The 25,199-nt window shown below is 51.2% G+C and overlaps 2 protein-coding genes across 5 annotated transcripts in view; one reads left to right on the top strand and one right to left on the bottom strand.

Moving 5' to 3' along the window:
- slc5a10 (solute carrier family 5 member 10) overlaps nucleotides 1-25,199 on the top strand; it is a 35,224-nt gene that overhangs the window by 4,080 nt on the left and 5,945 nt on the right. Inside the window, exons 2-13 of one of the 4 annotated variants that reach the window (XM_062448549.1) lie at nucleotides 1,952-1,979; nucleotides 2,010-2,150; nucleotides 6,401-6,472; nucleotides 7,268-7,372; nucleotides 8,033-8,092; nucleotides 8,578-8,682; nucleotides 8,918-9,023; nucleotides 10,470-10,550; nucleotides 10,632-10,837; nucleotides 11,746-11,881; nucleotides 22,026-22,133; nucleotides 22,283-22,433. In XM_062448549.1, coding sequence (XP_062304533.1) covers nucleotides 6,458-6,472; nucleotides 7,268-7,372; nucleotides 8,033-8,092; nucleotides 8,578-8,682; nucleotides 8,918-9,023; nucleotides 10,470-10,550; nucleotides 10,632-10,837; nucleotides 11,746-11,881; nucleotides 22,026-22,133; nucleotides 22,283-22,433 — 1,073 coding nt within the window. In that variant the 5' untranslated portion in view covers nucleotides 1,952-1,979; nucleotides 2,010-2,150; nucleotides 6,401-6,457. Of the gene's footprint in view, nucleotides 1-1,880; nucleotides 1,980-2,009; nucleotides 2,151-5,766; nucleotides 5,798-6,400; nucleotides 6,473-7,267; nucleotides 7,373-8,032; nucleotides 8,093-8,577; nucleotides 8,683-8,917; nucleotides 9,024-10,469; nucleotides 10,551-10,631; nucleotides 10,838-11,745; nucleotides 11,882-22,025; nucleotides 22,134-22,282; nucleotides 22,434-25,199 lie in introns of those variants that run through there. The other 3 variants (XM_062448548.1, XM_062448550.1, XM_062448547.1) reach the window with 3 other exon arrangements.
- On the bottom strand, nucleotides 10,900-20,785 carry fam83gb (family with sequence similarity 83 member Gb). Its single transcript, XM_062448537.1, has 5 exons — nucleotides 19,544-20,785; nucleotides 18,690-18,857; nucleotides 17,327-17,451; nucleotides 15,091-16,639; nucleotides 10,900-11,679 (listed from the first exon to the last, which is right to left on the bottom strand). The coding sequence occupies exons 1-5, from the start codon at nucleotides 20,012-20,014 to the stop codon at nucleotides 11,287-11,289; spliced, it is 2,706 nt and encodes a 901-aa protein (XP_062304521.1). The 5' UTR covers nucleotides 20,015-20,785; the 3' UTR covers nucleotides 10,900-11,286.

Raw genomic sequence — 25,199 nt, 5'->3', positions numbered from 1 at the left:
AGGCACTGCCCAAGTGTCCACAGGATTGCCTCATTTTGCACGGCTGGGAATCGAACTGGTAACCTTCAGATTACTAGCCCGACTCCCTCACCACTCAGCCATCTGACTCCCATAATTTGAATCATGTGTGGTTATGTATAAAACAATTCTGGTGTCTTGAATTGGATAATAAAGTTAACGTTAGCTAGCTAAGGTCAACTTTGCTGTCAAAATCATTTCAAGACACCGGAGTGGTTTTATACATAACCACACGTGATTCACATTAGCTACTTTTACCAATGAGCTACACTGATTGCCAAACATACAACTGTTAACAACCAAGTTGAAGACAGAAATTACTGTTTGTGGGGAATACTGCTTTGGTCGCACTCTTTTTGGTATTTTGGTGGTCGCGAAAATCTAGAAATCCTTCAAAATGTTGCTGGTTGATGGGGTGGAGGGAATTATGAAGAGTTGGATGGAGCGATGCAGGTGTATTTGGTGGAGGGGTGGATGGATGTGATACTGCGATTGTTATTGTTTATTATTGTATATATATTTTAAATATATCCATATCTGAATAATCAAATTCCCCAGTTTTCCCTGTTTCTTGTCTCTCTCAAACCATTCAAATAGCCTATCTTGTTGTGATCTAGTGACACGTACTCAATAGTATATTTCGTCATCCAATTCGCTATGTGGCGCTGTCAGATAAAACGAGGGTCCTAGAACTGCGGTCCTGAAATTGCGGTCCTGAAACTGCAGCTCTCCGGGTCTCCGGCTCTGCAGGTTCATACTATTGCAGTTGGCTGGAGATTTCACCAGCAGATGGCGTCCACGCGCAAGTTCAGGACAGCAGACTGAAACTACATGGATCTAAAGATGGAATTAAACATTTTGTCAAAGAGTTTGTCAAAACTAATACAGACACTTACAGTATGTTTCAGCCTAACCATAGAGAGAGGACGGCGAGAAATAACTGTAGTTTTGCCGCCTGTGTCAACACGGTCTCAGCAGCGGCAGCGATGTCATGATGTTATGCACTCGAGACGGTCTTGAGAGCAGCTGACAAATTGTCAATTATTGTAGCTAGCTCAAGCTAACGGTCCGCTGCCACCCTCATGTACACAATGCAGGATTCTTGCTGGTCCTGTTGACCGTTAACATTTTAAGTAAACCATAAATATTCTCGTTCACCTGTCATTTTGCTTTAGTTAGAAGCTGATCTTATGTTAATTTATGTCAGCTGAAATTATGTCTACATCACACTGCGTCTGACAACCCTAACGTGTTGTTATGGTTACGTGGTGGTATGTGGGATGTAACCTTGGTTACATATATAACTTACTGATCCTAAGAAACAACTAGGAAGAGAGAAAATACTGTCCTCTTTTTCTTTCTGGGTAGGGCTATATACTGGTAAGGGATACTGTAAACCACATAAACACTTACAAGTGAAAGGCTTTTACATACACAACTGAAACATTCACACAAATAAAAAGTTTAAACAAAAATTATCTAATTGAAAAATTATACGCTCGTCGCTCACCTACATAACTGTAAAGCTCTCATAAAAACAATCGAAAATGTTTCTTATACTAATAAAATGTGCTCACTTATACTAGTAAAATGTGCTCATGTACACAGTTAAAATGTGTCTCTTCCCCTTTAAGAGATTACGGGGCACAGAGACCAGAGAAAAGCACAATTACTATGGATCTTTTTTTAAATAAAAGCATTTTAGTATGTTGTCTGAGAGGATTTCAGTTTTAACTGAATGGTTATTGAGTCCTTTCATTTCTTACAAAGTTTAGTTTTATAAAGTACTTGTTACTGCATGGTCATTCTGACCACTGCCCAGCACCTCATGTGTACATGTGTGTTTCCAGGTGAGTTAACAGATGTTTGTGTATGTGTGTGTTCAGGCAGGTGAACAGCAGTGTGATGGAGCTGTGTGTGTGTGTGTTTCCAGGTGAGTTAACAGGTGTGTATGTGTCGAAGTGAGTTAACAGATGTGTGTGTGTGTCCAGGAAGGTGAACAGCAGTGTTATGGAGGTGTGTGTGCTGGGGTACTGCTCCTCTACAGCGTGTTACAGGCGTGATCTCCTTCCTGCTGCGAGGCTGCCAGTGCTCACAGGAGGAGAGGAGCCCACACTTGCTGGCCTGCTCAGGTACACACACATCCTGCTCAGGTACACAAACACATCCCCCCTCAGGTACACACAGACACATCCTGCTCAGGTACACACACACATCTCCCTCAGGTACATTTACATTACATTTACATTGCTCAGGTACACACACACACATCCTGCTCAGGTACACACACACACATCCTGCTCAGGTACACACACACACATCTCCCTCAGGTACACACACACATCTCCCTCAGGTACACACACATCTCCCTCAGGTACACACACATCTCCCTCAGGTACACACACATCTCCCTCAGGTACACACACATCTCCCTCAGGTACACACACACACACATCTCCCTCAGGTACACACACATCTCCCTCAGGTACACACACACACACATCTCCCTCAGGTACACACACACACACATCTCCCTCAGGTACACACACACATCTCCCTCAGGTACACACACACATCTCCCTCAGGTACACACACATCTCCCTCAGGTACACACACATCTCCCTCAGGTACACACACACACACATCTCCCTCAGGTACACACACATCTCCCTCAGGTACACACACATCTCCCTCAGGTACACACACATCTCCCTCAGGTACACACACACATCTCCCTCAGGTACACACACACACACATCTCCCTCAGGTACACACACATCTCCCTCAGGTACACACACATCCCCCTCAGGTACACACACACATCTCCCTCAGGTACACACACACACACATCTCCCTCAGGTACACACACATCCCCCTCAGGTACACACACATCCCCCTCAGGTACACACACATCCCCCTCAGGTACACACACACATCCCCCTCAGGTACACACACATTACGTTGTTGTTGCAGTATTTACCGTTTGTTTGTGTGTGTGACTTAGAGGGGGTTGAGGTGTTTGTTTTGTAATTCTCCCTGAGTAATGTGTCTGATGGTTGAGTGTGTGTGTGTGTGTGTCTGATGGTTGAGTGTGTGTGTCTGATGGTTGAGTGTGTGTGTGTATCTGATGGTTGAGTGTGTGAGTGTGTGTATCTGATGGTTGAGTGTGTGAGTGTGAGTGTGTGTGTGTATCTGATGGTTGAGTGTGTGTGTATCTGATGGTTGAGTGTGTGTGTGTATCTGATGGTTGAGTGTGTTTGACGCCAGACACAGGCACCATCTGTTTCACTCAATAAACAAGACCCACTGGGCCGTGTGTGTGTGAGTGTGTGTGTGTGATGTGGAAGAACAAATGGTCTCTACTAATGGTGCAACTTCAGTCTAGGTCCTGGAGTTGCGACACGAGACAGCAATAGAATCAGTCAGGGGCTCCTCTAGCTAATGCAGACACAGGTCACAACATAGGTCACTAACCCTAACAACTACAGCTGATTCATTAACTCTAGAGACATGAGCACACCAATGTTATAGAGACATGAGCACACCAATGTTATAGAGACATGAGCACACCAATGTTATAGAGACATGAGCACACCAATGTTATAGAGACATTAGCACACCAATGTTATAGAGACATTAGCACACCGATGTTATAGAGACATTAGCACACCGATGTTATAGAGACATTAGCACACCGATGTTATAGAGACATTAGCACACCAATGTTAATCCTTCCACATCTGTGTGTGTGTATGTGTTCCCTGTCAAGGGAGTGTGTGTGTGTGTTCCCTGTCAAGGGAGTGTGTGTGTGTATGTGTTCACTGCTGAGGGAGTGTGTGTGTGTGTGTTCCCTGTCAAGGGAGTGTGTGTGTGTATGTGTTCACTGCTGAGGGAGTGTGTTATTTTCCTGTGAAGTTGGATTTGGACTCTGATTACTTCTGTCTTTAGTAGAAGAGAATAATTTACCCTTGTGTATGGTGTGTGTGTCTATGGTATGTGTGTATATGGTGTGTGTTGTTCTCAGGGCATTATGTGATGGGCTAAGGTTCACTCTACTTACATGAACACACCACACACACACTCAGTTACGCTCCATTAGCTGTATGTGTCTGTGTCAGCACTGCTTCTCTCTCTTAAACACACACTCTTTCACTCACACACACACTCTTTCACTCACACACACACACCCTCTCTCAAACACAGGCGCCACATTAAACTGATGTGTTTAATCATCAATATACGCACTCAGAACTGCCCCCAGTCACACACACACACAAACACACACACTCAGGACTGCCTCTGTCTCTCTCCCAGGTGTGGACATCAGTCAGAGAGGGCTTTGACCTGCCTGGTGGTGTGTGTGTGTGTGTGTGTGGGGGGAAGATTCAAGCTTTTGGTGTGTGGACGATTTACGCATGTAGTGTGTGGTAGGTGGGGGATTGTGTGTGTTGATGATTCGATGGAGTTTGATGGTGTCTATGAACATGTCAGTGCAGTGTAATAAGTAATGTGTGTGTGTGTTGCGGTGTCCATTAAATGTGCCATGCGGTAGGTTTATTTTGTGTGTTTCAGTGAGTGTTCAGTGTCTGTGTTCAGTTTTAGAGTGTTTTGCCATTGGGCGTTGACACCGCTAGTTAGAGTGTATCAGATTGCTAGTCAGTGTATGTTACTAGTTACAGTGTGTCAGATTGATAGTCAGTGTATGTTACTAGTTACAGTGTGTTTGATTGCTAGTCAGTGTATGTTACTAGTTACAGTGTGTCAGATTGCTAGTCAGTGTATGTTACTAGTTACAGTGTGTCAGATTGCTAGTCAGTGTATGTTACTAGTTGCAGTGTGTCGGATTGCTAGTCAGTGTATGTTACTAGCTACAGTGTGTCAGATTGCTAGTCAGTGTATTTAGCTAGTTATTCCTAGTCAGTGTATGTTACTAGTTACAGTGTGTCAGATTGCTAGTCAGTGTATTTAGCTAGTTATTGCTAGTCAGTGTATGTTACTAGTTACAGTGTGTCAGATTGCTAGTCAGTGTATGTTACTAGTTACAGTGTGTCAGATTGCTAGTCAGTGTATTTAGCTAGTTATTGCTAGTCAGTGTATTTAGCTAGTTACAGTGTGTCAGATTGCTAGTCAGTGTATTTAGCTAGTTATTGCTAGTCAGTGTATGTTACTAGTTACAGTGTGTCAGATTGCTAGTCAGTGTATGTTACTAGCTACAGTGTGTCAGATTGCTAGTCAGTGTATTTAGCTAGTTATTGCTAGTCAGTGTATGTTACTAGTTACAGTGTGTCAGATTGCTAGTCAGTGTATGTTGCTAGTTACAGTGTGTTTGATTGCTAGTCAGTGTATTTTGCTAGTTACAGTGCGTCAGATTGCTAGTCAGTGTATGTTACTAGTTACAGTGTGTCGGTAGTGTAAGAAACCAAGATTAATCGCAATCTGTGTTTGAGTGTATGTTCTGTGTTTAAGAGTTTGTGTGCACAGCATTTAACTTTGCAAGAGTGTGTTAAATACCGTTTAAGAGTGTGTGTGGATCCTGTGAGTGTGTGTGTTAGAGTGTGTGTGTGTGTGTCAGAGTGTGTTAGAGTGCGTGTGTGTGTGTGTGTTAGAGTGCGTGGGTGTGTGTCAGAGTGTGTTAGAGTGAGTGTGTGTTAGAGTGTGTGTGTGTGTCAGCATGGCCAACTCCACCACCCAGTTCTTCGCTCTCTCCCAGTCCTTCAGCGTGTCTGACATCATTGTCATTGCTGCCTACTTCCTGCTCAACCTGGCTGTTGGCATCTGGGTAACTCTGCTCCCTGTGTGTGTGTAACCCTGCTCTGTGTGTGTGTGTAACCCTGCTCTGTGTGTGTGTGTAACCCTTCTCTGTGTGTGTGTAACCCTGCTCTGTGTGTGTGTGTGTGTGTGTGTGTAACCCTGCTCTGTATGTGTGTGTGTGTAACCCTGCTCTGTGTGTGTGTGTTTAACCCTGCTCTGTGTGTGTGTGTAACCCTGCTCTGTGTGTGTGTGTGTAACCCTTCTCTGTGTGTGTGTAACCCTGCTCTGTGTGTGTGTGTGTGTAACCCTGCTCTGTGTGTGTAACCCTGCTCTGTTTGTGTGTGTGTAACCCTGCTCTGTGTGTGTGTATGTAACCCTGCTCTGTGTGTGTGTGTGTGTGTGTGTATGTAACCCTGCTCTGTGTGTGTGTGTGTGTATGTAACCCTGCTCTGTATGTGTGTGTGTGTATGTAACCCTGCTCTGTGTGTGTGTGTGTAACCCTGCTCTGTGTGTGTGTGTATCCCTGCTCTGTGTGTGTGTGTGTAACCCTGCTCTGTGTGTGTGTGTATCCCTGCTCTGTGTGTGTGTGTGTGTGTGTGTGTAACCCTGCTCTGTGTGTGTGTGTGTCTAGTCCTCCTGCAGGGTGAGCAGAAACACCCTGAGTGGATACTTCCTGGCCGGGCGAGACATGGCCTGGTGGCCGGTAAGACTATGTGTTTATGTCTGTGTGTGTGTGTGTTCATATCTGTGTGTGTTTCTAAAAATGCTACTTACTTAACTTAAATCAATTTTCAAAACAAATTTTTTAACAGCATTTTAAAAATGATTTTTGGGGGATTTCGTAAAGTGTTGTGTCAATTCTAATGGAGTAGATTAAGGGCTGTACTAGGGTTAATCTTAGCCCATACATGCAGGGGTTAACCCTGACCCACACATGCAGGGGTTAACCCTGACCCATACATGCAGGGGTTAACCCTGACCCATACATGCAGGGGTTAACCCTGACCCATACATGCAGGGTTTAACCCTGACCCATACATGCAGGGGTTAACCCTAACCCATAGGGGTTAACCCTGACCCATACATGCAGGGGTTAACCCTGACCCATACATGCAGGGGTTAACCCTGACCCATAGGGGTTAACCCTGACCCATACATGCAGGGGTTAACCCTGGCCCATACATGCAGGGGTTAACCCTGACCCATAGGGGTTAACCCTAACCCATACATGCAGGGGTTAACCCTGACCCATACATGCAGGGGTTAACCCTGACCCATACATGCAGGGGTTAACCCTGGCCCATACATGCAGGGGTTAACCCTAACCCATAGGGGTTAACCCTAACCCATACATGCAGGGGTTAACCACACAGGGGTTATTACAGCCAATGTCACCAGTGGTCAGTGAATCACATCCTCTCCATATGTATATGTGTATATGTGTGTATATGTGTGTGTGTGTATATGTGTTTGTGTGTGTGTGTGTGTGTGTTTGTAGATCGGGGCGTCTCTGTTTGCCAGCTCCGAGGGGTCCGGTCTCTTTATCGGGCTGGCAGGGACTGGAGCTGCTGGGGGCATTGCTGTGGCCGGCTTTGAGTGGAACGTAGGTACACACACACACACACACACTCACATGAAAAAGTCAGATGAGGTGTGTAATGACAGCAGCAAAGTGGTAGGTGGAGACCTGAGTTGTAACTAGGTACCAGAATAGTACCAGAGTACCTGACTAACCCTAACCCACACCACTAACTCCTTTCTGATCTGGTCTTTTATTCTCCCCTTCTCCCCTTCTCCCCTTCTCCCCTTCTCCCCTCCCCTCCCCTCCCCTCCCCTCCCCTCTCCTCCCCTACCTCCCCTCCCCTTCCTCCCCTCCCCTACCTCCCCTACCTCTTCTCTCCTCCTCTCCCATTCTCCTCTCCTGTCTCCTCCCCTCTCCTCTCCCATTCTCCTCTCCTGTCTCCTCCCCTCTCCTGTCTCCTCTCCTCCTCTCACCTCCTACACTACTCTCTTCCTGTCCTCCCCCTCCCCCTCCCCTCTCCTCTCCTCTCCTCTCCTCCTCTCCCATTCTCCTCTCCTCCTCTCACCTCCTCCACTACTCTCTTCCTGTCCTCCCCCTCCTCCTCCTCTTCCTCCCCTCCCCTCTCCTCTCCTCTCCTCTCCTCTCCTCCTCTCCCATTCTCCTCTCCTGTCTCATCTACTCCTCTCACCTCCTCCACTACTCTCTTCCTGTCCTCCCCCCTCCTCTTCCTCCCTCTCCCAGGCTACCTATGTGTTGCTGGCTCTGGCTTGGGTCTTCGTCCCTGTCTATGTGTCATCAGGGGTGAGTAGGGTTGACAGGAATCATCCACAGTAGTGATTCTTCTAGGACAGAATATATATATTTATACAAGTAGTGTTTATAGAACATTATATATTTACAGTAGCAGTACTTATAATGCTGTGTATGTATATGTATAGCGTATACTTTGTATGATTTGTATTTCAGGTTCCATATTTGTTCCGTACCTGATGTTATTTACTATTCTTGTGATATTTTTTCCATGTGATGTCATAATCCCACTCAGGGATTAATAAAGTGTCTATCTGTCTAGACACACACACACACATATACAGAAACACACACCCGTGCATACACACACACACACACACATACTCACACACACACCACACCCCTCCTGCAGGACTGTCTATCCTGTCAAGGCTTGTTCATCAGGTGGAGCTTGAATCACCTTCCAGAAACCCTCACCCTGGACATTCCACTGTGGGGAGTCACACCCTGGCTGTGTGTGTGTGTGTGTGTGTTAGATTGTGACCATGCCTGAGTATCTCGGACGCCGATTTGGAGGAGAGAGGATCCGTACCTACCTGTCTGTCCTCTCTCTGATGCTGTCTGTCTTCACCAAGATCTCAGTAAGAACACACACACTCTCACACACACACTCTCTCACACACACACACACACACACACACACACACACACACACTCACACACACACAAACTCACACACACACACACACACACACTCACACACACTCACACTCACACACACACACACACACACACACACTCACACACACACACACACACACACACACACACACACACACACACTCACACTCTCATCCAGCATGTGTGTGTCTCCAGACAGACCTATACTCTGGAGCTCTGTTCGTCCAGGTGTGTCTGGGCTGGAACCTCTACCTGTCCACTGTCCTCATGCTGCTGGTGACCGCTCTGTACACCATCGCAGGTACACACTCACACACACACACATGCTCTGTACACCATCGCAGGTACACACTCACACACACACACATGCTCTGTACACCATCGCAGGTACACACTCACACACACACACATGCTCTGTACACCATCGCAGGTACACACTCACACACACACACACACACATGCTCTGTACACCATTGCAGGTACACACTCACACACACACACACACACATGCTCTGTACACCATCGCAGGTACACACTCACACACACACACACACACACACACATGCTCTGTACACCATCGCAGGTACACACTCACACACACACGCTCTGTACACCATCGCAGGTACACACTCACTCACACACACACACACACACACACACACACATGCTCTGTACACCATCGCAGGTACACACTCACACACACACACATGCTCTGTACACCATCGCAGGTACACACTCACACACACACACACACACACATGCTCTGTACACCATCGCAGGTACACACTCACACACACACACATGCTCTGTACACCATCGCAGGTACACACTCACACACACACACACACATGCTCTGTACACCATCGCAGGTACACACTCTCACACACACACACATGCTCTGTACACCATCGCAGGTACACACTCTCACACACACACACATGCTCTGTACACCATCGCAGGTACACACTCTCACACACACACACACACACATGCTCTGTACACCATCGCAGGTACACACTCTCTCACACACACACACACACATGCTCTGTACACCATCGCAGGTACACACTCTCACACACACACACATGCTCTGTACACCATCGCAGGTACACACTCTCACACACACACACACACACACACTCGGAATGATGGAAACACAGATTTCTTTGAGGTCTAACGGTCTAGTGGATCATTATAATAATAATGTTATAATAGGTTATGGATGATTATAATAATGATGTAATCATTTGTCTCACTCATTAAATGGATCCTGAAGTGGATGTGTCCGGCTCCCTCACATGGAGCACTAATGACATTCTAGAGTCACCTGGCTGGTCTCTAGAACCAATCAGGTGACAGGCGGGACAATGAGATTACATTCTAGAGTCACCTGGCTGGTCTCTAGAACCAATCAGGTGACAGGCGGGACAATGAGATTACATTCTAGAGTCACCTGGCTGGTCTCTAGAACCAATCAGGTGACAGGCGGGACAATGAGATTACATTCTAGAGTCACCTGGCTGGTCTCTAGAACCAATCAGGTGACAGGCGGGACAATGAGATTACATTCTAGAGTCACCTGGCTGGTCTCAATCAGGTGCCAGGTGGGACAATGAGAGGAATTCTGCAGAAATAAACACAGATGTTCACAAACAAAAAGTGAAAAGACTCATTTCAAGATTGTCTTTTTATGTTCATAAAACTAACTTGCCTCCTTCTCTCCCGCTCCCCTCCCCCTCTGCTCCAGGTGGGCTGGCAGCAGTCATCTATACAGACACTCTGCAAACCTTCATTATGATCATAGGAGCAATCATCCTCACCATCACAGGTACACACACACATATACACACACACACACATGTATACACACACCCCAATGACGTGTGTCTGTGTGTGTGTGTATTTGCAGCCTTTAACAAGATCGGTGGATATGGTAACCTGGAGCGTGTGTATGCTGCAGCCGTGCCCTCCAAGGTCATCCCCAACAGCAGCTGCCACCTTCCCCGGGCCGACGCCATGCACCTGTTCAGGGACGCCTCCAGCGGAGACCTGCCCTGGCCTGGCATGACCCTGGGGCTCACCATCCTGGCCACCTGGTACTGGTGCACCGACCAGGTACACACTCACACCTGACCATGTACTCATTCACACTTACACACACTAACACACACACCAGATGGGTATACAATAAAGTCATTTTATTCAGCAACCTTTTGTCAGATCAACATGTAAGCCCCGCCCCCATATTACCAGGAGCCAATCATTGTCAGCGGCCAGTACAGTAGCCTGGGAGGGACATCTATCAGCAAGAAAACTCAAACTGACACCAAAGACATGAGAGTTCAGAGGGTAGAGCATTGGACTTCAAATCTAGAAGTTGTAGGTTCAAATCCCTCCCGTGCAATGCTTTTGCTAAAAGCATTTGCTAGATGAACACATTATTATTATACAAATTCACCAATAACGTCTTATCGACGCCATATTGATGCCATAGCAACGCCCCAACAAAATCACATTCAGATTTAACACCACAACACTGTTGCTCAGCAACCTTCCAGCCAACGCTAGCTGGCATCCTTGTTGCCTAGTGACGTCTTCTTCAAAGAGGCACCGCCCTGGTCCCGCCCCCTCAGGTGCTTCAGATTGGTCAGTTTAGAAAAGGACCAGCCCTGCAGGGCCGTCTGATTCGCTGGGCGCGCTGGGGATGTGTGGCCAGAGGAGAGACCACTCCTCTTAGAGGCGGGGCTGTGTCGGCCTGGCGACCGGCTGCCGCGCGTATCCAGGGGCAACCATCCACGGTCCGTCTGCAGGGATTGGCCCTGCCAGTAGCGGTGTCCACCAATAACAGGGCCTGCTGCTCTGAGGGGGCGGTGAAAGCTTCCTGGTTTGGCAATGACCACCTTGGCTCCGCCCCTCGACCTGCCGTCCCTTCCTGGAGACCTGGAGCTCTGGAACAACTACACACACACACACACACTGTTAGGGTTACACATACACACAAATGTCTTACTATGTGTGTGCAGGTGATTGTCCAGAGGTCCCTGTCTGCTAAGAACCTGAGCCATGTGAAGGGAGCCTCCATCCTGGCCTCCTACCTGAAGATGCTGCCCTTCATCCTCATCATTCTCCCTGGCATGGTGAGCCGGGCTCTCTACCCAGGTACACACACACACCCAGGTACACACACACACCCAGGTACACACACACCCAGGTACACACACACACCCAGGTACACACACACTCTCAGGTACACACACACCCAGGTACACACACACACCCAGGTACACACACACTCTCAGGTACACACACACACTCAGGTACACACACACTCTCAGGTACACACACACACTGTCAGGTACACACACACTGTCAGGTACACACACACTGTCAGGTACACACACACTGTCAGGTACACACACACACTCAGGTACACACACACTCAGGTACACACACACACACCCAGGTACACACACACACTCAGGTACACACACACACCCAGGTACACACACACACTCAGGTACACACACACACTCAGGTACACACACACACCCAGGTACACACACACACCCAGGTACACACACACATAGGTACACACACACACTCAGGTACACACACACTCTCAGGTACACACACACTGTCAGGTACACACACACTGTCAGGTACACACACACTCAGGTACACACACACTGTCAGGTACACACACACACACTGTCAGGTACACACACACACACTCAGGTACACACACACACTCAGGTACACACACACTTTCAGGTACACACACACTGTCAGGTACACACACACACACTCAGGTACACACACACTGTCAGGTACACACACACTGTCAGGTACACACACACACACAAGCAGGTACACACTCACACACACACTCAGGTACACACTCAGGTACACACATTTACACAGGTACACACTCACACACACACTCAGGTACACGTTTAGACAGGTACACACTCACACACTCAGATGATAAAGAGAGATTGACATTTTAACAACTTGTTCCTTGTTGACGGTCCCTAACTGCTGTTAGCCGGTGTAAGGAAAAGTAATGGGGGAATATCTGGCAAATATTGTTCTTCCCTTTGGGACTTATTTGGTTTTCACAATGTATGCATCATGTTTGGCTACCCGCAATGTTTGGGGCTATCTCATTGTTATGATCAGTAAAATTTTGTAAAGCTCTCTCTTGGAAGTCGCTTTGGATAAAAGCGTCTGCTAAATGCATAACTATAAATATCCAAACTGAAACTAACTTTACTTCAGTGCTGTGATAATGGCTAAGTCGAACGAGAGTGAAATCTCAGCACTTAGGGGCGGCATATATTTTCGGCTCATATTTTGCCTTTTTTCTCTTTTGGCTGAAATTTTGGTGCATAATTATACTGTTAACCCTGCTCTGACTACACTGTTCACCCTGCTCTGACTACACTGTTCACCCTGCTCTGACTACACTGTTCACCCTGCTCTGACTACACTGTTCACCCTGCTCTGACTACACTGTTCACCCTGCTCTGACTACACTGTTCACCCTGCTCTGACTACACTGTTCACCCTGCTCTGACTACACTGTTCACCCTGCTCTGACTACACTGTTCACCCTGCTCTGACTACACTGTTCACCCTGCTCTGACTACACTGTTCACCCTGCTCTGACTACACTGTTCACCCTGCTCTGACTACACTGTTCACCCTGCTCTGACTACACTGTTCACCCTGCTCTGACTACACTGTTCACCCTGCTCTGACTACACCGTTCACCCTGCTTTGACTACACCGTTCACCCTGCTCTGACTACACCGTTCACCCTGCTCTGACTACACCGTTCACCCTGCTCTGACTACACCGTTCACCCTGCTCTGACTACACCGTTCACCCTGCTCTGCTCTGACTACACCGTTCACCCTGCTCTGACTACACTGTTCACCCTGCTCTGCTCTGACTACACTGTTCACCCTGCTCTGACTACACTGTTCACCCTGCTCTGCTCTGACTACACTGTTCACCCTGCTCTGACTACACTGTTCACCCTGCTCTGCTCTGACTACACTGTGACCAGGGGGAGGTTTGAAGTTCTTATCTTTGACTCAAACTTCTGTCCCAGTCAATGTGTCATTTCCTGTTGTAGTACTGGTGAACATGTCATTTCCTGTTGCAGTACTGGTGTATTTGATAAACTAGTGCTCGAACAGTCTCTGTGTTTCATACTTTTCTTCACACACACACTCGTACTCAAACACACATCAACTTCACACACATCCACATGTAGACACACACACACACACATCCACACCACACACATCCACATGTAGACACACACACACACACATCCACACACACACATCCACATGTAGACACACACACACATCAACACCACACACATCCACATGTAGACACACACACACACACATCCACATGTAGACACACACACACACACACACATCCACACACACACATCCACATGTAGACACACACACATCCACATGTAGACACACACACACACACATCCACATGTAGACACACACACACATACACATGTAGACACACACACATCCACATGTAGACACACACACACACACACACATCCACATGTAGACACACACACACATACACATGTAGACACACACACACACACACACACACATCCACATGTAGACACACACACACATCCACATGTAGACACACACACATCCACATGTAGACACACACACACATACACATGTAGACACACACACACACACATCCACACACACACATCCACATGTAGACACACACACATCCACACCACACACACACATCCACACACACACATCCACATGTAAACACACACACACACACATCCACACCACACACACACATCCACATGTAGACACACACAGACATCCACACCACACACACACATCCACATGTAGACACACACACACATCCACATGTAGACACACACACACAGGGCAGGGCTGACTAGTGTAAACAGTGGCATGCCCTGACAGCCAAGACACACCCAACCCCTATGGCCTCTATCACACCGCTAGGAATCCTGTCTGTGTGTGTGAGTGTACATCTTTATGCATGTGTGTGTGTGCATGTTTGTGTGTGTGTGTGTGCATGTGTGAGTGTATGTGTGTGTGTGTGTGGGTGTATGTGCATGTGTGAGTGTATGTGTGTGTGAGTGTATGTGTGTGTGGGTGTATGTGCATGTGTGAGTGTATGTGTGTATGTGCATGTGTGTGTGCATGTGTGAGTGTATGTGTGTATGTGCATGTGTGTGTGCATGTGTGAGTGTATGCGTGTGTGAGTGTATGTGTGTGTGGGTGTATGTGCATGTGTGAGTGTATGTGTGTGTGTGTGTCCCTCACCTGTCCTATGTGCCTGTACTGCAGTGGGCGAGTCTGGCCGGTCCTCTGTTGTGATAGGTTGTCTGATTGTCTCTGAGGACGCAGGTCCAGCATGCTCTGGGAGAAGCGTGCCATCATGTTGACCCCGTCTCCGTGGCGATGACCCAGCCGGTCCCGCCCCGACCCCGTGGTGACCCCGTGAGAGGCCTCCTCGCTGGGCTCTGATTCGTTGCACTCATAGTACTCTTCTGACGCCGTGGAGACGGTGGAGGCGCTGGTGACGGTCTGGTCACACAGGACCCTGGTGCTGCTGGCATCATCGCTGTCATGGAGCCCACCATGTCTGTCGGGGAGCTTCTGGGCTGGTAATTGGCAGACTGAGGCAGGCTGTGATCCTGATTGGCTGACTGATGCAGGCTTTGACCCTGATTGGCTGACTGAGGCAGGCTGTGATCCTGATTGGCTGACTGAGGCAGGCTGTGATCCTGATTGGCTGACTGAGGCAGGGTTTGACCCTGATTGCCTGATTGAGGCAGGCGGTGATCCTGATTGGCTGTCGGGCCTAGGGACCACAGCGACTTGTGGTTGGCCACGCAGCAGGGAGGAGGCGGGGCTTATGAGCAACTGCATTGTGCGTGGTTTGGGGATGGGAGGGGCTTGTGGGCTGGCGGTGTGTGTGTCAGACTCTGTGTGTGTAGGTGTATCTGTAGTGTGTGTGTCTGGAGAGGTGTGTTTATCTGTAGTGTGTGTGTCTGGAGAGGTGTGTTTATCTGTAGTGTGTGTGTCTGGAGAGGTGTGTTTATCTGTAGTGTGTGTGTCTGGAGAGGTGTGTTTATCTGTAGTGTGTGTGGCAGCGGTGTGTGTGGCAGTGTGTGTGCGGGGCAGGGCTACTTCAGGCAGCTCTGGGGGGGCGGGGGGGGTGGGTGTATTAGCAGTGTGTGTGTCAGCGGTGTGTGTGGCGGTGTGTGTGCGGGGCAGGGCTACTTCAGGCAGCTCTGGGGGGGCGGGGGGGCTGAAGGGGGAACTGAAGCGTACGGCTTGACTCGTCTCAAACTGCTGGGATCTCTGCAGGTGAGCCTGGAGGGGCCGTGATCCCCCGCGCACATTTATGAACCCGATAACATCCCCAGCGGGGTCGGGCTCCGGCCAGGTGGGCAGGTACGCCACCAGGTACGCTTTCTCCAGATTTGCCAGGCCGGGATGGAGGGGCGGGGCCTCCACAGGCTCCCGGACACGCCCCTTGACCAGGAGCCCCACTGCATTCTGGGAGGTGGAGTTCTTGTTGCTGCTGAGGTTGCCGGAGGAGGCGGGGCTAGCGTTGGCGTGGGCTGTAACCAAGGCGTACTTGGGGTTGATGAGTTTCCTGGCGACGGTTGCCAAGGGTGGGGGAGGGGTGGGGGCGGAGAGGGCAGGCTCAGGGGCAGGCTTCTCCCCCAGCTGCACCTTGGAAAGAGATACGCTCCTGGAGGTCAGGTAGAGGTCACGGAACAGCTTGTCGAACGCCTCCACCGCCTGGCCGCTCATCGCCGTGACGAGCTGGCGGTCCAACCGGGACGAAGACCACGTGAAGCTGGGGACAGCATTGGCTGGTTAGATACACAGCCTTTACCTGATTGGCTGGTTAGATACAGGACCTTTACCTGATTGGATGGTCAGAGACAGGTTTAACCCTCGTGCTGCCTTCGGGTCACATGACCCAAAGGTTCATAACGAACCATTGTTGTGTTTACCCAATTTTACCCAATACAAAAACAAATAAAAATAATTTTCTTTTAACCATTCCAATGTGGGGGGTCTGAGACAGCCCGACAGTTAAAAGAAAATGCTTCACTTTGTTTTTGTATGAGGTAAATTTGTCGCAATACGACGGTGGGTGACAATGACTGATGGGTCAGAATGACCCGAAGATAACACAAGGGTTAAGTACTCACTAGAGTCTGATTTCCAAACATACAGACGTAGGAGTCCTAGATGGCCTTGTCTCCACACACACACCTGTAGGAGTCAGAGATGGCCTTGTCTCCACACACACACACCTGTAGGAGTCAGAGATGGCCTTGTCTCCACACACACACACCTGTATGAGCCAGAGATGGCCTTGTCTCGCCTGTATGAGCCAGAGATGGCCTTGTCTCGCCTGTATGAGCCAGAGATGGCCTTGTCTCGCCTGTATGAGCCAGAGATGGCCTTGTCTCGCCTGTATGAGCCAGAGATGGCCTTGTCTCACCTGTAGGAGCCAGAGATGGCCTTGTCTCACCTGTAGGAGCCAGAGATGGCCTTGTCTCCATCCAGGAACAGGAACCTCTGGCTGAGAGAGCCGCGGACCTTCTGGGCAGAGCGAGAGTAGAAATCCACCCCTCCATTGCAGCGCACGCGCAGGTTCTTGGGGAGGAAGATGGGAGGGAGAGGGGAGGGGGGAGGAAGACAGGAAAGGAGAGGGGAGGGAGAGAGGTAAAGAGAGAGGGAGAGATGTAAAGAGGGAGACAATCATATTCTTTTTTTTATTTTTTATTGTTTTATTTTTTAAGTGTTTAGTTCTTAGAATTAGTTAAATTATTGTACTTTTTACTTAAAGATCTGTATATGTTTATTGTTTGCACCTTCCTGCCACAGTAAATTCCATGTTTGTGTAACATACATGGCGAATAAACCGAATTCTGATTCTGAGAGATGTAAAGGAGTCAGCTGGCTGAGCGGTTAGGGAATCGGGCTAGTAATCAGAAGGTTGCAGGTTTGATTCCCCGGCCGTGCAATATGACGTTGTGTCCTTGGGCAAGGCACTTCACCCTACTTGCCTCGGGGGGGAATGTCCCTGTACTTACTGTAAGTCGCTCTGGATAAGAGCGTCTGCTAAATGACTAAATGTAAATGTAAGAGAGAAGGAGAGATGTAAAGAGGGAGACGGAGAGAGAGTGGATTGAAGAAAGAGATAGATATAGACAGAGGGAGAAGTAAAGAGTGAGCGACCGATGGGAGGCGAGAGACAGACAGAGACAGAGAGAGACAAAGACGGAGAGTCAGAGACAGAGAGAGGGAGACTGAGAGACAAGGAGTCAGAGACAGAGAGAGGGAGACTGAGAGACAAGGAGTCAGAGACAGAGAGAGGGAGACTGAGAGACAAGGAGTCAGAGACAGAGAGAGGGAGACTGAGAGACAACGAGTCAGAGACAGAGAGAGGGAGACTGAGAGACAACGAGTCAGAGAGAGAGAGAGGGAGCAATTTCCCAGAAGAGAATGTTTCAACCACATGCTCTATAGGTGTGTGTGGACGTACTCGCGTTTGTGTGTGTGTGTGTGTGTGCGTGTGTGTAAGAGTGTGTTTCGGTGCCTTTGATACGGGCGTGGCCAGGTGGCCCACTGCATGCTGGGTAACTGAGTGGAGGCAAATCTCCCAGGATGCAATAGAACTTTGGAAAGTAGGAGGGAGAGATAGTGTGTGTGTGAGAGAGAGAGTGTGTGAGAGTGTGTGTGTGCGTGTGTTAGTGCACGTGTGAGTGTGAGAACATAAATGTTGCTGTGTCTAATTGGCTACAGTCCTGAATGGAATGTGCTGAATGTTCCTGTGGCTTCCAGGCTGTATGTGTGTTTGTGTGACGTGTGTGTGTGTGTGGTGTGTGTACCTTCAGGTGTCCTGTGTGCATGCCAGCCCGGTCACACATGAGCAGGAAGCAGGGTACAGCAGCAGAGTCCAGGATGATGTACACTGCCACCCTGCGCTTGTAGCACGCATCCAGCAGGTCTCTGAAGATGTCCACATCTGTAAACACATCCATCACCACCGCTATGACCTGCAAGCACACACACATCACACCATGGAACTGGATATGGTAAACCCAGAACCACCAGGAATCACATCTCACACAGCAAACTGGTTTAGCTCTGGCTCTTACTTTCTTACTGTGGTGTGTGTGTGTGGTGTGTCACATGTTGATTGGGGTTTTTCACGCCCAGGCGTGTTTTATGAGAGAGAAGGAAAGAGAGACAGATAGAGGGAGAGACAGAGGGAGAGACAGAGGGGGAGACAGAGGGGGAGACTGAGGGGGAGACAGAGGGGGAGACAGAGGGGGAGACAGAGGGGGAGACAGAGGGAGAGACAGAGGGAGAGACAAAGGGAGAGAGAGAGAGGTGGAGAGAGAGAGAGAGTAAGAGAGAGAGAGAGAGAGAGAGAGAGAGAGAGAGAGAGAGAGAGAGAGAGAGAGAGAGAGAGAGAGAGAGAGAGAGAGAGAGAGAGAGAGAGAGAGAGAGAGAGAGAGAGAGAGAGAGAAAGAGAGGGGGGGGAGGGAGAGGGATAGAGAGGATATAGAGATTAGACAAAGGAGAGAGAGGAGAGACAGAGAGAAAAAGGGGGCGAGACAGAGAGAGGAGACAGATGGTGGGGGAGGAGGGGAGTTCGACCGACAGGAAGACAGACAGACAAACAGACAACTGAATCATGCTGACTCAGACGGTCACAACAGGAGACAACGTCAGTTACCTTCTGAGCCTGCCCAATAGCTTTGCGCACCACCTCTTTGATGTGAATGTTTCCGTCCATGGGCGGCTGCGTGTGCACATGGACCCTTGTCACTCCCCGGTACGAGATCGCGTCGGGCCAACCCAAGTCCAGGTCCGGTATAGAATTCTCCGAACGGTCGGGCCAGTATTGTAATGAGACAGCGCCATCGCCCCCGTCATCTCCCGGTCCTGCTCCCGTTTCAGCCCTCTGATTGTCACTACCGGGCTGGTAGGCCTCTGCCGTGCGCGCGAGCCTCTCCACCTCTGGTTCAGAGAGGAACTCGCGGATGCCGTGTTTGCTGAGGTATTCGGTAAAGGCCTCGCGTCCCAGGGAAATGAGTTCCTCGAGCGCTAGCCGCTGGTCCTCGCTGTAGAAGAACTCCGGTTTGCTCTCGCTCACGCGCCAGTTGACGTGGTTCTCGTCCAAACACTGGAGCTGAGACAGAGCCATGATCGCGAGACACGACTAACCGATATAATCTCCCAAACTAACTAATCAATAATAAAAAGTTCAACGGTCATTTTGTCTCCAAGAATACTCCGCGTGTTTCTCAGTTTAAAAAAAACGTGAGTCTGAATGAACGAATCCGTCCTGCGCCCTCATCGAAAAATCAGCGTTTAATGACTGATGCGCCGCTGTGTGTGTCATACAACTCTGGGCGCAACCCATTTCTCATATTACGCACACACACACACACACACACACACACACACACACACACACACACACACACACAGGTGAGGCAGGAGACAACTTTCCCACCCTCTGCCACACCTATCACATGACCGTTTTCCTGGCCCGTTTAGCTTTAGCTCCGGGGCACAAAAGCGTAGTGTCTGTGTCCGCGGGGAAAGAGAGGGGAGGGAGAATGTGTCAGTCACAAAAGAGGAACAAAAATCGTTAAAGGGCGAAGCACCAAAACCCGTTTCTGACGCGACTAGCAAGTTCACAAATTCCAGTAACGACTTCTAAAAGTAGTTCAGTCATTTTGACTCGCGTTTCCGTTGAAAATCTCTGTTACTCGAAAGAAATAAGCAAGATGTCTCTATAAGAATAATAGAATCAAACGTTTTTTTAACATAGTTTCGATCAGTGTAAATCGTTAATCGTGAACGCGATATCATCCAGTTGTATTCCAAGGAGGTGCAGACGGTCGTTACGGTAGCGAATTGTCGCCCCAGAGCTTCAGTTCGACTCGTGAACTCGGGAAGAGAAAGTACCGGGGGCTCGAGGGCGGAGTGTCCGGTGGTTACTGGTCAGGAAGAGAGAAAAACAGACTCCGCCCTAGCGGACACACACATACTCAACACCAGCACAACCCCCCATACACACACAAAAACAGATTAAATGTAGGAATTTCGAAGGAAATTCAAGTGTTCATTCTTACAGTATTTCACTACTTTATTTAAATGGCATAGTTTAAAACAACCTACAGTTGACCTAAGTGCTTCACTTAAGGTAAACTGTACAGAAATGTACAAATGACACAAACACAAGGTCTCATGTAAACACACATCTAAACAGCCAGAGAGAACAGGTGTGTTTCCATTGTGGATGTAACCATTGGATGGTGGGCTGATGAACCACCCAGTCTCATACCTCTGCTGGATGAACCACCCAGTCTCATACCTCCGCTGGATGAACCACCCAGTCTCATACCTCTGCTGGATGAACCACCCAGTCTCATACCTCTGCTGGATGAACCACCCAGTCTCATACCTCCGCTGGATGAACCACCCAGTCTCATACCTCCGCTGGATGAACCACCCAGTCTCATACCTCTGCTGGATGAACCACCCAGTCTCATACCTCCGCTGGATGAACCACCCAGTCTCATACCTCCGCTGGATGAACCACCCAGTCTCATACCTCCGCTGGATGAACCACCCAGTCTCATACCTCCGCTGGATGAACCACCCAGTCTCATACCTCTGCTGGATGAACCACCCAGTCTCATACCTCCGCTGGATGAACCACCCAGTCTCATACCTCCGCTGGATGAACCACCCAGTCTCATACCTCCGCTGGATGAACCACCCAGTCTCATACCTCCGCTGGATGAACCACCCAGTCTCATACCTCCGCTGGATGAACCACCCAGTCTCATACCTCTGCTGGATGAACCACCCAGTCTCATACCTCTGCTGGATGAACCACCCAGTCTCATACCTCTGCTGGATGAATATGAGAGGAAGCACATGGGACTCACTACTAGCTGCTGGATGAAAATTGGCATGCTCCATGTTTAACACGGTGTGTGTGTGTGTCTAGACTCTGTAGGCTGCGTGGACCCAGAGGAGTGTGTGCGTGTGTGTGGAGCGGAGGTTGGCTGCTCCATGTTTAACACGGTGTGTGTGTGTGTCTAGACTCTGTAGGCTGCGTGGACCCAGAGGAGTGTGTGCGTGTGTGTGGAGCGGAGGTTGGCTGCTCCATGTTTAACACGGTGTGTGTGTGTGTCTAGACTCTGTAGGCTGCGTGGACCCAGAGGAGTGTGTGCGTGTGTGTGGAGCGGAGGTTGGCTGCTCCAACATTGCCTTCCCCAAGCTAGTCATCGAGCTCATGCCCAGCGGTGAGACCCCTGACCTTCAACCCCTCCTGTAGCATAACTGATTCTGCAGCCCTCTGTACAGCTCTACAGCAGTATTAATATGCATGTGTGTATGTGTGTGTGCCTTGCATGCGTGTGTGTGGTGCATGTGTGTGTGTGTGTGTGTGCAGGGCTGCGAGGCCTGATGATCGCGGTGATGATGGCGGCGCTGATGTCATCGCTGACCTCCATCTTCAACAGTAGCAGCACCCTGTTCACCATGGACATCTGGAAGAAGTATCGGCCCCGCGCCTCAGAGAGGGAGCTGCTGCTGGTGGGCAGGTAGGGGTCAGGCTGGTGGGCAGGTAGGGGTCAGGGTGATGGGCAGGTAGGGGTCAGGCTGGTGGGCAGGTAGGGGTCAGGGTGGTGGGCAGGTAGGGGTCAGGGTGGTGGGCAGGTAGGGGTCAGGGTGGTGGGCAGGTAGGGGTCAGGCTGGTGGGCAGGTAGGGGTCAGGGTGATGGGCAGGTAGGGGTCAGGGTGGTGGGCAGGTAGGGGTCAGGGTGGTGGGCAGGTAGGGGTCAGGGTGATGGGCAGGTAGGGGTCAGGGTGATGGGCAGGTAGGGGTCAGGGTGATGGGCAGGTAGGGGTCAGGGTGATGGGCAGGTAGGGGTCAGGGTGGTGGGCAGGTAGGGGTCAGGGTGGTGGGCAGGTAGGGGTCAGGGTGATGGGCAGGTAGGGGTCAGGGTGGTGGGCAGGTAGGGGTCAGGGTGGCAGGCAGGTAGGGGTCAGGGTGATGGGCAGGTAGGGGTCAGGGTGGTGGGCAGGTAGGGGTCAGGGTGGTGGGCAGGTAGGGGTCAGGGTGATGGGCAGGTAGGGGTCAGGGTGATGGGCAGGTAGGGGTCAGGGGTCAGGGTGATGGGCAGGTAGGGGTCAGGGTGGTGGGCAGGTAGGGGTCAGGGTGGTGGGCAGGTAGGGGTCAGGGTGATGGGCAGGTAGGGGTCAGGGTGATGGGCAGGTAGGGGTCAGGGTGATGGGCAGGTAGGGGTCAGGGTGGCAGGCAGGTAGGGGTCAGGGTGATGGGCAGGTAGGGGTCAGGGTGGTGGGCAGGTAGGGGTCAGGGTGGTGGGCAGGTAGGGGTCAGGGTGGTGGGCAGGTAGGGGTCAGGGTGATGGGCAGGTAGGGGTCAGGGTGATGGGCAGGTAGGGGTCAGGGTGGTGGGCAGGTAGGGGTCAGGGTGGTGGGCAGGTAGGGGTCAGGGTGGTGGGCAGGTAGGGGTCAGGGTGATGGGCAGGTAGGGGTCAGGGTGATGGGCAGGTAGGGGTCAGGGTGATGGGCAGGTAGGGGTCAGGGTGGTGGGCAGGTAGGGGTCAGGGTGATGGGCAGGTAGGGGTCAGGGTGATGGGCAGGTAGGGGTCAGGGGTCAGGGTGATGGGCAGGTAGGGGTCAGGGTGGTGGGCAGGTAGGGGTCAGGGTGATGGGCAGGTAGGGGTCAGGGTGATGGGCAGGTAGGGGTCAGGGGTCAGGGTGATGGGCAGGTAGGGGTCAGGGTGGTGGGCAGGTAGGGGTCAGGGTGGTGGGCAGGTAGGGGTCAGGGTGATGGGCAGGTAGGGGTCAGGGTGATGGGCAGGTAGGGGTCAGGGTGATGGGCAGGTAGGGGTCAGGGTGGTGGGCAGGTAGGGGTCAGGGTGATGGGCAGGTAGGGGTCAGGGTGGCAGGCAGGGGTCAGGGTGGTGGGCAGGTAGGGGTCAGGGTGGTGGGCAGGTAGGGGTCAGGGTGGTGGGCAGGTAGGGGTCAGGGTGGTGGGCAGGTAGGGGTCAGGGTGATGGGCAGGTAGGGGTCAGGGTGGTGGGCAGGTAGGGGTCAGGGTGGTGGGCAGGTAGGGGTCAGGGTGGTGGGCAGGTAGGGGTCAGGGTGGTGGGCAGGTAGGGGTCAGGGTGGTGGGCAGGTAGGGGTCAGGGTGGTGGGCAGGTAGGGGTCAGGGTGATGGGCAGGTAGGGGTCAGGGTGGCAGGCAGGGGTCAGGGTGATGGGCAGGCAGGGGTCAGGGTGGTGGGCAGGTAGGGGTCAGGGTGATGGGCAGGCAGGGGTCAGGGTGGTGGGCAGGTAGGGGTCAGGGTGATGGGCAGGTAGGGGTCAGGGTGGTGGGCAGGTAGGGGTCAGGGTGGTGGGCAGGTAGGGGTCAGGGTGGTGGGCAGGTAGGGGTCAGGGTGGTGGGCAGGTAGGGGTCAGGGTGGTGGGCAGGTAGGGGTCAGGGTGATGGGCAGGTAGGGGTCAGGGTGGTGGGCAGGTAGGGGTCAGGGTGGTGGGCAGGTAGGGGTCAGGGTGATGGGCAGGTAGGGGTCAGGGTGATGGGCAGGTAGGGGTCAGGGTGATGGGCAGGTAGGGGTCAGGGTGATGGGCAGGTAGGGGTCAGGGTGATGGGCAGGTAGGGGTCAGGGTGGTGGGCAGGTAGGGGTCAGGGTGATGGGCAGGTAGGGGTCAGGGTGGCAGGCAGGTAGGGGTCAGGGTGATGGGCAGGTAGGGGTCAGGGTGATGGGCAGGTAGGGGTCAGGGTGATGGGCAGGTAGGGGTCAGGGTGATGGGCAGGTAGGGGTCAGGGTGGTGGGCAGGTAGGGGTCAGGGTGGTGGGCAGGTAGGGGTCAGGGTGGTGGGCAGGTAGGGGTCAGGGTGATGGGCAGGTAGGGGTCAGGGTGGTGGGCAGGTAGGGGTCAGGGTGATGGGCAGGTAGGGGTCAGGGTGATGGGCAGGTAGGGGTCAGGGTGGTGGGCAGGTAGGGGTCAGGGTGATGGGCAGGTAGGGGTCAGGGTGATGGGCAGGTAGGGGTCAGGGTGGTGGGCAGGTAGGGGTCAGGGTGATGGGCAGGTAGGGGTCAGGGTGGTGGGCAGGTAGGGGTCAGGGTGGTGGGCAGGTAGGGGTCAGGGTGGTGGGCAGGTAGGGGTCAGGGTGGTGGGCAGGTAGGGGTCAGGGTGATGGGCAGGTAGGGGTCAGGGTGGTGGGCAGGTAGGGGTCAGGGTGGTGGGCAGGTAGGGGTCAGGGTGGTGGGCAGGTAGGGGTCAGGGTGGTGGGCAGGTAGGGGTCAGGGTGGTGGGCAGGTAGGGGTCAGGGTGG

The sequence above is a fragment of the Osmerus eperlanus genome, chromosome 22 (assembly GCF_963692335.1).
Source record: "Osmerus eperlanus chromosome 22, fOsmEpe2.1, whole genome shotgun sequence".
In the NCBI taxonomy this organism is placed as follows: domain Eukaryota; kingdom Metazoa; phylum Chordata; class Actinopteri; order Osmeriformes; family Osmeridae; genus Osmerus; species Osmerus eperlanus.
The sequence above is the reverse complement of the archived record's forward strand: the minus strand, read 5'-3'. Positions and strand labels throughout refer to the sequence as shown.